At 37.4% G+C, this 13,477-nt stretch overlaps 2 protein-coding genes across 9 annotated transcripts in view; one reads left to right on the top strand and one right to left on the bottom strand.

Moving 5' to 3' along the window:
• On the top strand, nucleotides 1–2,460 carry LOC108236767 (complement C1q-like protein 2). Its single transcript, XM_017417653.2, has 6 exons — nucleotides 1–260; nucleotides 486–527; nucleotides 992–1,033; nucleotides 1,197–1,280; nucleotides 1,399–1,530; nucleotides 1,655–2,460. Exons 1-6 carry the CDS (start codon nucleotides 11–13, stop codon nucleotides 1,936–1,938), a joined length of 834 nt encoding a protein of 277 aa, XP_017273142.1. The 5' UTR covers nucleotides 1–10; the 3' UTR covers nucleotides 1,939–2,460.
• Nucleotides 2,461–2,763: 303 nt separating this feature from the next.
• The window catches only part of prdm16 (PR domain containing 16), a 163,201-nt gene continuing 152,487 nt past the window's right edge, over nucleotides 2,764–13,477 (bottom strand). For 7 of the 8 annotated variants that reach the window (XM_017417798.3, XM_017417799.3, XM_017417803.3 and 4 more), the window contains exons 11-17: nucleotides 11,944–12,116; nucleotides 11,761–11,838; nucleotides 11,339–11,508; nucleotides 9,967–10,138; nucleotides 7,084–7,341; nucleotides 6,375–6,555; nucleotides 2,764–5,878 (exon numbers count right to left, since the gene is read on the bottom strand). In XM_017417798.3, the coding sequence (XP_017273287.1) occupies nucleotides 5,744–5,878; nucleotides 6,375–6,555; nucleotides 7,084–7,341; nucleotides 9,967–10,138; nucleotides 11,339–11,508; nucleotides 11,761–11,838; nucleotides 11,944–12,116 (1,167 nt within the window). In that variant the 3' untranslated portion in view covers nucleotides 2,764–5,743. The remainder of the gene's footprint in view (nucleotides 5,879–6,374; nucleotides 6,556–7,083; nucleotides 7,342–9,966; nucleotides 10,139–11,338; nucleotides 11,509–11,760; nucleotides 11,839–11,943; nucleotides 12,117–13,477) is intronic. The other variant, XM_017417802.3, reaches the window with a different exon arrangement.

Below are 13,477 nucleotides of genomic sequence, written 5' to 3'. Positions count from 1 at the left end.
CTGACTCAGAATGAAGAGGACAGGGATTTTTCCATCGTTGCTGCTGATCTGCTCTCTTTCTGCTGCTCAGCTTCAAGCAGACTCTGACAATAAAATTATTTCCCATTTAAAACAAACTGAGTCACAGGTAGGAGAAGCAGGAAACCTCTCTGAGCACCAACAAACATGTACACAAGACATCAACGCTGTGCTGAGAGAGATGAGTGCCTCGTTGGCTGGACTGAAGGTGGAGGTGAAGTACTTACAGAGAGACAATGAAGGTAGGTTGATCCAGAGAAATATAGTGTTGGAATCAATGCTTTAAATTCATTTTTTTATTTCACTTTTATTCAGCCAGGATATCACCACTGAGATCTCAGATCTATTTGTCAAAGATGGTGTGGGCCTAAGTGCAGCCTAAACATGCATGCTTTTGGATCAAAGTGTTTCTTTTTTTGTAATGTACAAGAACTTGAAAATCTTTTTTCTTTTTTTAATCCAAACAGCAAAGGCAAAAAAACTGGAACTGCTGAAACAACAGTTTCAAGGTATGATCTGTATTTAAAAATGACAAAAGTTATGAGTAAATTTACAGATGAGAAGAGCCATCATCTCATTTAGGAACATTTTATGACTCTTTTCTCTGAGTTGAATTAGAACAATCATTTACAAGGGTTGAATATTAATGCAGTCATTTATTTTACACTATTTTTTCTGAATTGACTTTATTGTCATTGTAGAGGTTTTTTTTCTCTTGTTTTTGTCCTCATGGCCAAATTATAAGACTGGTCTATAATTAAGAATCATGTGGTTACAGTGATTAAACATTTCTTTTGGTAAAAATCAAAACTTGAACCTTGTCAGTGTGTTTCTAAGATGTTTTTTATGGAGAGGGAAAAAACCTGTTTACAAAATGTAGTATGGCTAAAGATCTCTGGTTTGAACCATAAAAGTGTTTATATGTGGAAAACATTAAAGTTCATTCTGTTCTTTCCTTTATTTATACAAACAGCTAAGGCAGAAGAACTGGAGGTGCTTAAACAACAGCACCAAGGTATTATCAGTATAATAATTTATTAGAAAACAAAAAGAAACAAATTAATTACTATGATGCCATTTGTGACTTTTGCTTTTTTTTTTTAAACAAATTTGATGTTGTACAAATACCTTTTATACAAAGATAAATTCACACAGTATTTTGTTTGATAAAATTCCAGTTCAGGCGGGAGAACTGATCACAGTTAAAGCCATGGCAAACATCACTGAAAACCAGGTGGAGGCTCTGAGGAGAGAAGGAGAAGGTTTGTAAACTCAGATACTAACTCAATGTTCAAATAACCACAGAGATTTTAGGTAAAGAGAAGAATTAAAAGAATAGACATTGTCAGATCCTAACACAGCTAATTTTGTGTTTCTCAGTGAAACGAGTGGCTTTCTCAGCATCTCTGTTGGCCTCTGGCTCAGGAACTATTGGACCATTTAATGCACAAACACCTCTGGTCTTCAGACATGTTGTTGCAAATATTGGAAATGCCTACAACCCACAAACAGGTACTCAGATTTACACTTTTTAAATGTTAATGAGGTTATTTTCCAGTATTGATATGTAATAAATGTTTTCTGATTTTTTTCAAATGTATTCACAACAACAATATTATTAATTCATGTTTCACAGGGTTTTTCATTGCACCAGTAAAAGGAGCTTATCACTTTGAGGTCTACATATATGGAGCAGGACATCCTTCACATCCTACAGGTGCTGCATTGTTCAAGAATGGAGAGCATATTTTTATTGCATATCATCATGTTATTAATAGTTGGACTAATGCTGCAAATGGTGTCACACTTCTGTTGAAGATTGGTGATGTTGTGTTTTTGCGTCAGTGGCAAAACTCAAGGATTTCTGACAGTCAGAATCATCACACAACCTTCAGTGGTCATCTGCTTTTCACCATGTGAGCAGCAAACAGTTTCTGTTTCAGCCAGATGAGAGCCACCTAAACCCCACAACAGTGTATCAGAACTTAGAACCAGTGATGTTTGTAAGGAGGTAATTTGCACATCAGCAAAACTAAAATGTTTTCATTGAGAAAAGTTTAAAACATTCTCAGTTTGTATCTCAGAGTTTCCACAACAATCCACAGAAGGTCTGATTGATGGACTTTTTGTCCAACATTTCTTCATATGAAACTAAACAAAACTGCTGACATAATTATTTTTCTGCTCTTTATTAACAGATAACCTGTTTCTGCTTTAATTTTAAAGGGTAAAATCATTCCTGTGCTTTTGTATGATCTAATATTTGTGCTGTTTGTTTGGAGGAGAAAACTTTGCAGAAAGCACAATGAGTAAAGTTTTTTTTTTATGTGATCATGTTCTAAACAGAAAATAACGAACAACTACTTTGTTTTCAGGTTTGTGTACAATTATCAAATGAACAGCTTTGCAACGCTGAGATAATAAAAATGTTTTTGTTATTTAGAGTCGTTCTTTGTTACAGTTTGTACATGTAATTATGATACCCTCGATGATTCTGCGTATTGGGTTCCCCACATCCTCTTCTTCTCCACGTGACAGTTTAGGGCAAAGACTTATTGAGTTTAGCTTAACAGCTTGATCATATTCTCGACATAAACTTTTGAGGACTCCGATTTGATCTTCATTTCTGGTTTTTAACACAAGAGTTTAGGTTAAAATGAAGAAGCAAAAAGCAATAAATAATTTGAACATAACCACTGGTCCAAGTGGCTGATTTAAGGATTTTGAATTAAATGCGTGACAAAATTTAAAAAGCACACAGGTTTTATTGCATATCAATTTCATGTATAAATTCTTCATAGCATTGGAAAGATTACATTTGGTATACATTGCTATTCTACAGAATTAACATCAGAGTCATATCTTTTCAATGAAATTTCTCTAAAGTACATCTGCAATAATCACAAGCATCAAAAGAACTGCAATTTCAGAATTGTTCAATATTATTCTACAATCCTTTATTGTTTTTCATTATGTCTTCTCCCACAAGTCTTTTCTAAGTCTTTCAGAACCTGCCCACACCTCTGTGAGGCAGTCAGAACTTGAAGTCAAACCTACTAACCTAAACACATGTACAATAAGTGCATCTACGGATTTATTTGTTGTTTTTTTTCTTTTTACTTTTTTTCTCAGTTTTTTTGATTTGATACACATTTCACAAATGGACATCATTATGACTGCTAAACACGTCATGCACAATAACTTTTTTTTTTGTTTGTTTTCAATAAACATAACAGAGGCGATATACAACTCAGATTGAAACAAAACAAGCACCATCCATATAAACCCATATTTTTCAACAATTTTTTTTCTTCTTCAGACAAATGCACTGTTTTTCATTCTTTTAAAATACTATACAGTTCAAAAAGAAATCATATTTTTTACTTTCTTCTGTAACAGTGGGGCAAATACCAACCGTGTTTTATTTTGCTGAAAAATATTTCAGTGACCAGAATATCTTCTGAAGTAGCCAAAACGGAGCACTTCAATGCCTTCAGTTTAATTGCTTTACACAGCGCATACTTGTTACAGTAGTCCATGACATGAATAACTACATATAGTCAACCTAAAAAACGTAGTGACTTTACATTTTCAAACCACAAATTGAAAAACAATGTGTTAATCATGAATGGAATCTCATTCAGTAGAATTATATAAAAACAAGACTTCTGTCTTCAGAAAAATGAGATGACGCAGCAGTCCGAGCATCACATACCACCTGCTGTCATGAAGAAAAATTACAGTGCTTCTGTTCATTTTTATCTGTTGAGCCCAATGTGCTCAACTACTCAAAGTTAAATCAACTTGAAAATGTGTCTGGTTTCTAAGTTTTACCAAGAGACCGAAGCCTGATCATTTTATGGCTTGGACCCCTTTGGTTTAAGTGCTAGTTTGAAAATACAGCATCAGGTCTGGTTCCGAACGTTTGCTGGGATGGAAAGTAATCGAACAACACTCTACGCCACCTCCTGCAGATCTCGACAGTAAATTATTCCCGCCATCCATGGCACAATTTGCAGATCAAATGGAATGGGTTTTCAAAAATAATCCAGAAGGAAGAACAAGGAATTTAAGGTGAAGCTAATGTTTTCTCCATCTAGAATCAACTAGACAGGTTTTTCATGTGTTAAATAGATCAATCAGCAGAATTAGAATGTCAGCTCTATTCTTTCAGTGTCATGAGTCCTCACCTTTTTTCTTGTTTAGCCAATGAATCTAACATATTTATTCAGTTGTGATTGTGGGCTTTTAGATATTTGGACTGGACAAATCATTGCAACTAATGCCAAACATAAAAAAGGGAAGAGAATGTGGTATAAACTGATTCAGTGAGAACATAATGCCCTTTAATTGACATTCATAGTGAGATTTGTTTAGGTCTGCCCCTATTAAAACTGTTAAAATGGAAAAAACAAAACAGACTAAACCCTGCAAGATGCATCATCGCCAAACAAGGTTTTAAAACTAACTACACACGTGTTTAACTATAAATAAAAAACTTTTTTTATGGGGTTTTTCCATTTTGGCACACTAGCCCACCAAAACCAGAGATTCAGAATCTCGCCCTGCGTTTTGATAGGTCGATCCTTCCTTCAAGAAAAGAGAGCTAAAAAGACTTTTCTTCATTTTCACTCATCGAGTCAAAACAGCAAAAATAAATACATACACACACTTCTGAAATCAAAAATATAAACGTAAAAAGAAAGGAGAAAAAAAAAATATGACAGCAAATGTGAGCCCCTTGGAAATGAAATGATTGTCAAAGAAAAAACAACGTTTTCTATGGGTTATTTGGCACATACCACTTTTGTTATGAACATCTAGTTGTTGTTTTTTTTTTTACATCATATGACATTATCATACAATTTGGTCCTTCTCTAAAATAATTAAATTAACAACTTAGCCCTGTGGCAACTACAAATAAACAATACTGTGGTATCTAACAGAAAAGTAAATACAATTAAATGATGATGCAGTAAACAGAAACAAATCTGGCTTTTTGTTAAGTATAATTTAAATTCATTTTCAGTATAAACAAAATTTGCAACCAATTACAAAGACTAGTGGCCCAGACAGTTTATTAAAAACACATTGGACATTGTTCTTCACGTAATCACTGAAAAATCAACAGTCTGCTGGATCGGAATATTTATATTTAGTGTGGTGCTGTTGTTGATTCTGAAAAAAACAAAGTATCAGTCACCATGATTGGTGGAGGAAAACCTGGAGAGGACCGCTCACATACACTGTATTCCTGCTTAAACAGTGCCACCTGGTGGACATGCAGTGCCAATGCTACAATGCTCATATTGGGCATTGTACACAGACTTTAGAGACATTATCAGTCATTAAGTGTCTTTAGGAAAGCCTCAGACAGCGTGTCTGTGATGCTGCAGTGAGCCTTGTGCACTTGAAGGAGCATCAGAGTAATGCAGAGTTTCAATGCTTAGAAAGAGAAGCATTCATCGTGTCCTTCACATCAACAGGAGCTTAGCAGTGCTTTCTCTTAGACAGTCTTGCAGGACCCCTCACAAAGGGACACTCCTCTATCTCACTCACACAAACACACAACACACGCTCATTCACTCGATCTTGAATGTATGTGACAATAAATTCTTCTCCGGCCTTCACGACTTCCCACTACTCATGTCTCGTCAGGCTCTTGTTTCCATCTATTTGTGAAACTAATGTTCCTCCTACTGTTCCTCCCACCGTCTCTCTTTGCTTAGATATGGTTGAGTGGGTGGAAGCTGCCCGTCTCAGACGGTCCACCTCCCATGCTCAGCCAAGCGTCCAGAGAGTTCTGGGAGGGCGCGTGCAAAGGGTTGTTCTCTGAGAGAGACAGCATCATTGCATAAGCCTGTGAAAGACAAGATGTGACTTTTAAAAGAGGAAAATGCAGGGTTCATTATATAAGCATTTGTTTAGAAATATTTATCTTTATCTAATGATCTGTCAAAAAATACATTTTCTTTCTTTCTTTCTTTGTATTTTTAAACCATTCAACCCCCAAGTTCCTTAAAAAAATTGTAACACTATATCTTCCTGTTATATTATTACAGTATTTCACTTGTTTATGGTGGCTAATGACGTTTTGTCCACTGTTACAGTAGTTTTTTTTTTTTTACCTGTTGGTCAGTGTAGAAACAGAAAAGAAAATATGTATGTAATATGTTAGTAAGTTAACTGACAGGAAAAATGCTTTATATTGTGAAATAAAATGGGCTCTTTTGCTACAGTAAGAGTTCCTGTAATGTGAAGGAATCTATTTTATCCTTTTCCATGTATTCAAGGAAAAATAAAAAAAACATCTGTTTTTATTTTTTTATTTTTACATCCCTAACCTAATCACATACCTGGGTTTTAGCCTGCCTGTACAATGTCTCTTTCAATGCCTCAGACTCTAATGAAGTGTTAAATATGTCTTTAACATCAAAGGGCTGCTCGTCAATGGCTGCTTTATGTAAACCATCCAGGCTCTTAGGAAAGCTGGGCAGACCCTCCAGGTCCAAGAGAGAGCCCTCCTCCTCTATACACCTGCATATCGAAGCACGGACGGATGAAAGGATGAATGGATGTGTAAATAGATGAGAAGATTTGAATGGGACAGATGGAATGTTAATGGGATTTAATTGGAGAAAATATTGAAGGACGTAAAAATGAGATATTGTGAGGTGAAAAGAAGAGGAAGAATTAGAATTAATAAAAGGTTAAACAGGAAGAAAGAACAGACTAATAAAGAAGCCAGAAGTTTGAAAAGGAGTGAAGAAGCTGACCTAACAGGAGCTAAATTGAAATATTTTTTGAATAGCTGAAGGTAAGAATGTTAAGTCATTGCTTTATGTTTGTCAGCCCCCAGCTGTATTTAGGGTTGTTTAATACTGGCACGAATTACAATAAATATAAGTAAAGATAAAACCGTGTGTTCAAAATTGTAATAATAGATGCCATATTTTATATCAAATAAGTTAGTTAAGAGCAGAATTTGATAGAGTAATCAAAAACCCTCAATTATATCTGATACATTTTTTTTATATTTTTTATTTTTTTGTTTAGCAAATGTACCTGCGAGTGTGTTCATAGCTCATAGCTAACGGAGCCGTCTCTGTGTCTTCCTCTTCCTCATCCTCCTCATATACTCCTGTTGTTACAGGAGACGGGGACTCCGGCGCCTCATCGTGCGACTTCTCCGTCAGGCTGCCTTCTTCCTCCTCCTCATCGTCCCCTTCCACTTCCTCTTCCTCTTCCTCCAGGCCCTGGAGTCCGAGCTTGGAGTTGGATAAGCTGTGGCTGGGAGGGCGCTCCTCCTCGGGCTGCTCTGACCTGCACAGGTTGGAAAGGGAAGGAAATATAACTTCGAGTGACATTTATAAACTTGAGAGAACTTTCAGATTGTGTATAGGATGCTACAAATAAATCTGTGCTACATATGTATTGTAGAAAGAAAAAAGAATGATGCAAAGAAAAACAAAGTAAACCTTTTTACTGGTGTCTAAAATAATTTCTATAAGTGTGAGAGTAAATAGTAAACAAAACCAATAAGAAGGGATATGAGACAAATAAAATAAAGTCTGTCATAGGAACAAACTTCTGCAGAAAAACCAAATGACAAGATGCTAAATTTTTTTGTATGTTTTTGAACAGTTCATCTATCACGGGTCCACGTTGAATACTCTTTAATTATTACTAACAATAGCCAAATTGTTACCCCCCAATACCTTTGAGCATTCATTTTCATTCACTGAGTTTCATTTTCTTCCTAAAGACATGACTCATCTCTCAGAAAGAGAAACATAAATAATCTGATGACAACATGCACAGTACAACTCCAGTGTCCACACAAACAACATGGGTGCTGACAGTCTGCCTGGAGCACTTTTCAAACAACCCGCACATGATTAATTGGCTGACGCCTCACAAACGGAGCAGGAGATGTCCCGCCCCAGACCTGATCCTCCACATATCGCCTCACTTCGTAATGGTGGAACATAGCTTCTATGACCGAGGGAAGATGTCGGATTGGCTGCAAACCGGCTATCAGCACGCCACCATTACGACCTGCCATCTGTACATTTTCCAGCCTGCGCCTCAACAAAGCCCCCTTCCTCCATCACCCCCTGACCACAATGTCATGGCTCATGATATCATTTCCTTTGGGATGGCAAATTTACCCCTTCCATTTTTTTGCCATGCTGTGGACATTTATCAAATCAGACAGGGTTACCTCTGGGAAGGGGTGCGGAGGGACAGGATTGGGTCACACAGAGTGGGTGGGTACAAGTGGGTAGAGGGACCATAGGGGTGGAAAAAGTTCTTCTCTTTCAATCTAGATTAAATATCACCATAATCAAATTGCAGAAAGGTTTGGCGGGGGGAAAGTCCATGCTTATGAACAGGGAAAGAAGCGTAGCTCTAACACAGGGGGCCCTGGGTTTTGTCATTTAGTCTAAACACGTCAGTTGGGTGTTTGTGTTAGTGGGCTGGGGGTATGGGTACAGCGGGCGGATTGGGGGAAGAGCTCAATCATCAGTGGATCTCCTAGATAAATGCCTCAACCAAATCCCCCCTCAGGGTTCTTGTACCACCAGGTATTGTAGCACATGCAGTCCCAGACAAGGAACCAAGAACTGAAGTCACAGCACGAGGATTATCGTATCGAGGAGACAGATACTTCCCTGTCTTTAAACACCACAATGCTGGAAATATCTCTATGCATCTATACTTTGTTTTTGTTTGAAACTTCTGCTGCAACAGCATCTCCAACCTGGAGACACGTCAAAGTTTTAGTGAGAAAACAAAAGCTTCCCGGAACTTTTGTTTTGACTGGCTATGAAGCTCAAAAGGGAGTTTTGAAGGAAGGGAAACTATGGTTGCGTAGGCGGTTAAAAATGATTACAAATAGTCATCCATGAATGTGTGTTTGTGTTCAGAGTTTGACTTCAGTCACTCAGAGGGAGAATAAACAGCAGGCTGTCTGGTAGGAGGACAGAAAGCATAACACTTAGTCTGAATTACAGATATTAAAATGTCAGGCCAGCTTGTTGTAGATGAGACTCTGTATTGATCCCAGATGGCAGAGGGGCTAAATTGCCACTGGGTCTGCTGGCCATAATGTGTGTTGACAAGAGGGAGGAAAGAGGGGAGGGGATGATGGAGGAAGAGGCAGACAGAAAGTGAGACTAGCAGAAAGGAATTCACAGCAAGAATGAGAGCGACAGATAGAGCGTCTAGTCAAGAAAACCGGGTAAACCACTGACTGAAAGAGAGAAAACATTTCATCCCCACTATTTTCTTATTGGCTAAATCTTCCCACAACTTATGTCACTAACGGTAAAATAAATCACGTCACTAACGGTAAAATTGATTTAAATTTAAAAGCAGGGAAACTCAACTTTCTATTCACTGACTTGGCCTTGACTAAGACATTTGTGGGTGGAAGTAGACTTTAAGAAGGGTAGATAGTGTTTACGCAGAATGACAAAAATTATAAAATCAAAAGAAGAAGTTGAACCTTTTTGAAAGCAATGTATTTTTGTTTTGTGTTTAAATAAATGTGGCTTTACCAGTGTTTGATGGGATGGGGTGAATATGGCCAAGCATGTTTAAGCCACTAGGGAGCACTGTGCACCAAGTGCTCGCATGTATCTTAAAGCGAAAGGGCTGGTGACCGAGACACCCAACTGTTTCTTGTACTTACATGTTTTTGTCTTTCTTTTCTGAGTTTCAGATGAAAAAACAGACGTGATTAAAAAACAGATACTAAGTTTCTTTAAGGGCATTTGCTCAGCTCTTTCAGGATTACTGTGAGGTATAGGATCAAGTTGAGGTCAGACTTGGAGCTTGGCATAAACTGCACAGAGTCTGCATTACATATCAAACGTAATCACTAAATTCCTTTGCAAAACTCATAACATAAACGTGATCCCTGTGAGTATGTTTTTGTCTAACCTTTTATCCATGGAGCTGGAGGGCTGGTTCATCTCACTGTTGGAAATGAAGTTGCGAATTTCTGAGAAGTAGGAGTCCTCCTTCTCGTCTAAAAGTGCATGATTGTCTGGCTCGGAGTTTGGAGAGGAGATGGTGGTTCCTAGGTTGGACAGCATCCCGGACTGCTGGCTCACTGTTAGGGAAAAGCACACAAACATTCACATCCATGTACAAAATGATTTTAAGGTTGAAACTTTGTAACATGGAGGGATTTGACAAAGACAGCTTACAGTAAAAAAAGACATTACCAACCGCTTAATAATTTCAACATGTAGCTTTTAATGTTATTAGTGGCCTCACATTTTTTTGGCATCTTTTTATATATCTGCTCTGTATACCAGAAGTATATACTGAATTACATGTTAATGAGAAATGACACTTTTAATCTAAGATCTTTGTGGTATGAAAGACAAATTAAAACACACAAACAAAAAAATGTAATCTAGGGGTGGAGATATTTGACAATTATTTCATATTTGGTCATTTTTTTAATTTACATTTTTACCTGGAGTTGACAGTAAAAAAAGAGAAAAATGTCGGTCCATTAAGTAAAAAGACCTGGTTAATCATGTCCTTGATTTTTGAAAGCCAATTTTAGACTTTGTGACAAACCATCAAATATAGGTTTAGAAAAGAAAAATAATCCCCTAAATAGAAGAAATAGTCACACTGAACTAAATAAACATTTTGCCAGAAGGAGAAATTTTGGACTTCTATATTTTGTGTGTTTGATTAGGAACATGTGAGCAGATGGATGTTTAATATTCTCAATATTCTGCCTTCCCAAAACAAAACATTTTTTTTTCAGTCACAAGATAGTTACGTATGAACTGCCTATCATGAAGATTCTTATGACGAAACTTGATGATAGGTTCATATTTGGTCAATTTTATTTGTATGTATTTTCTGTTGTCTTATGGAAAAAAAAGTCCCATTGTTAAAAACCAGCAGCATTGCTTTCTTTTAGCAGGCTGTCATATATACCACAGTAATGTAGCATGGATCACTTGAATGTTAACACTCAAATAGGCAATAATTTCTTTCAAAACATTTGCATTTCATCCATAATCAGTGCCATACATCTATGTTTGGCAAAACAAGGCTGTTTTGTGCAGTAGCAGAGGAAAAAAAATCCCTTTTAAGTGGTTTTCCCACTTTTGGTCATTCCAATATTTAAACATTTAACTGGGTGATGATATAAAATTTCCACATGGGTAACATGAGTCGTTGATCATTCCAAACTTGACCTAAACACTCCCTGTTTACTAACTGCTTTCAGTTCGCTTTGCCTCAGTTTTGTCAGCGGACACAGCCACAGATGTTGTAGACTGACCAGGAATGTTCTCATGCTCGTGCTTTTTGAGATGGCGGTCGAGGTTGGTTTGCTGACCGAAGCACCGGTTGCACAGGTGACACTTGAAGGGTTTCTCCTTGTTATGGATATTGCGGACATGACGTTGAAGATTGGATGAGATGCTGAATGAGCGGTCACAGTATTTACACCTGCCAAAGCAGAAGACAACAGTGTTTAAGAGAGAAGTGTGGTGAGTAGTGCTGTCCTTTAATGAGAGCTTGCAAAGGGGTTGATGAATAAGATGAGGTGTACATAATCTTTTTGTAATATGTGCAAAATAAAAGGTAAGTTTGCAATTAATTAAAATTCATAAACAGAAGGAGAGTCCTGGTTTTGTAAAAAACTAAAAGCATGAAGATAAGTTAACATATAAAGATTATGATAAGAATAGTGCAGAATACCTGTAGGGTTGTTCCCCTGTGTGTGTTCGCAAATGTCTGGTGAGATTTGCTGAACGGGGAAATATTTTCCCACAGTACCTGAAGGAGGCAGTAGACATTAAGACATATGAGTACAAAGACTAAATGATAAACTTTATCATCATTATGAAGGTGCATCATACACTACAACCATGGGGCACTAACCTGCAAGCGTAGCGTTCCTTGCCTTTTCGAAGGATTGCGTCTGAGAGGGAAGGGGGTGGCGAGCGGAAGTTGAACAGTGGATGGGTCGAGTGTTGCAGCGAATTGGGCGGCGCGTCCAGTTTTAGAGCACCAAAGCTCTCCAGCTTTTCTGTCATATTTTCCATGGCTGACATCTAAAAAAAATTAAAAAAAAAAAATCAGTGAGTCTAAAAACGTCTAATTTTGTAAGTAATTCAGTTACAACTACTTTTTTTGAAGCTCAATTTAGCTAGTGCCATATTATGTATATACACCAAGTCTGTATTCAAAAAAGAAAAGGAATACAAACAAAAGTTCAAAATAAAAAAACAAGGAATGAGGGAAAGAATCTGAAAGCAGAAGCTTTAAGGAAGCACTATATCAGAAGTTAGGTTTATTTTTTCTACTAAACGCCAGTCACCTCCTTGACCTCAAACACTTTCACAAATGCTCAAGTTCCATACCTCCTGCACCCTTCTCTGCACTACCTAAACTTTAACAAGTGCTTTGTTTTCTAACTTCTACCTTCTTCTGCCAAGGCTACTGCTTTAGGACAGCAAGCTGGCTAAATGAGTCACTCATAAGCCACAATCGGAGAAGTACAATATAGTTTGTGATACCCCCGACTGATAGCTGCTTCCGTTCCCCTAGAAGCATGTGAACAAAGGCCACCAGCTATGTAGGAGTTTATTTGCCAAAAACAGCTTACATCCTTCCTTTTATAGTGAATATAGGATGGGAGAGACACAGGGACAGACACTCCGTCTCAATGTGTTTATTCGCAGTCTGAGAACGGGTGCAGGGGGAGCGGGGTGATTCCGTCATGAGACTGAATTAGAGGTGGCATTGTGTTTGGATCGCTGGGAGGATCACAGTGGAGACACTCCCATATGAGAAGTTTTTACATGGAAGCCTGTGAAAATACTTCATCCAGGGTATAGTAATAAATCATCAGTTGATGCCTTTAAATGGGACTTGAGGAAATGCCTGTTTTAGACAAAAATTGTTTCCATAATGTCATGTTTTTCCTTTATATATAATTACAAGCAATGGATGAAAGCAACTACAAAGAAGCATACACCACATTACTTTTTACTTGCAATTTAAATCAAGAACAATTCACAATTATAAATTATATTATATAGACAAATGCATATAGGCATGCTCATGTGTAAATCTATCTGTCTGCAGATGTATAAGAGAAGTGTATTGCAAAGTCATGGTTGATAGAGGAGACAGATTTCCAGGTCAGATTAAACTGTTTCCCCAATAAGAGCCCCCTATTCTCCTGGATACAAACACAGGATGTCCTTGATGAACATGGTGCTATTATCTAGCCAGCCAGCCAGCAACAGAGAAAAAAAAAGAAAAAATGGAGGGGGTTGACTTATTAGCTGGCCTGTGGGCTCCCAGTACTTAAAACAATGCCACAACTAACAGTAGTGTAGCCAAAAGAGGCAATCTCTAACAATTCAAACGGTTATTATTCTCTCGGTTGCTAATACTATCATTCCTT

Source organism: Kryptolebias marmoratus, linkage group LG8 (genome assembly GCF_001649575.2).
Source record: "Kryptolebias marmoratus isolate JLee-2015 linkage group LG8, ASM164957v2, whole genome shotgun sequence".
Classification (NCBI taxonomy): Eukaryota; Metazoa; Chordata; class Actinopteri; order Cyprinodontiformes; family Rivulidae; genus Kryptolebias; species Kryptolebias marmoratus.
This window is presented reverse-complemented; position numbering and strand designations above follow the sequence as displayed.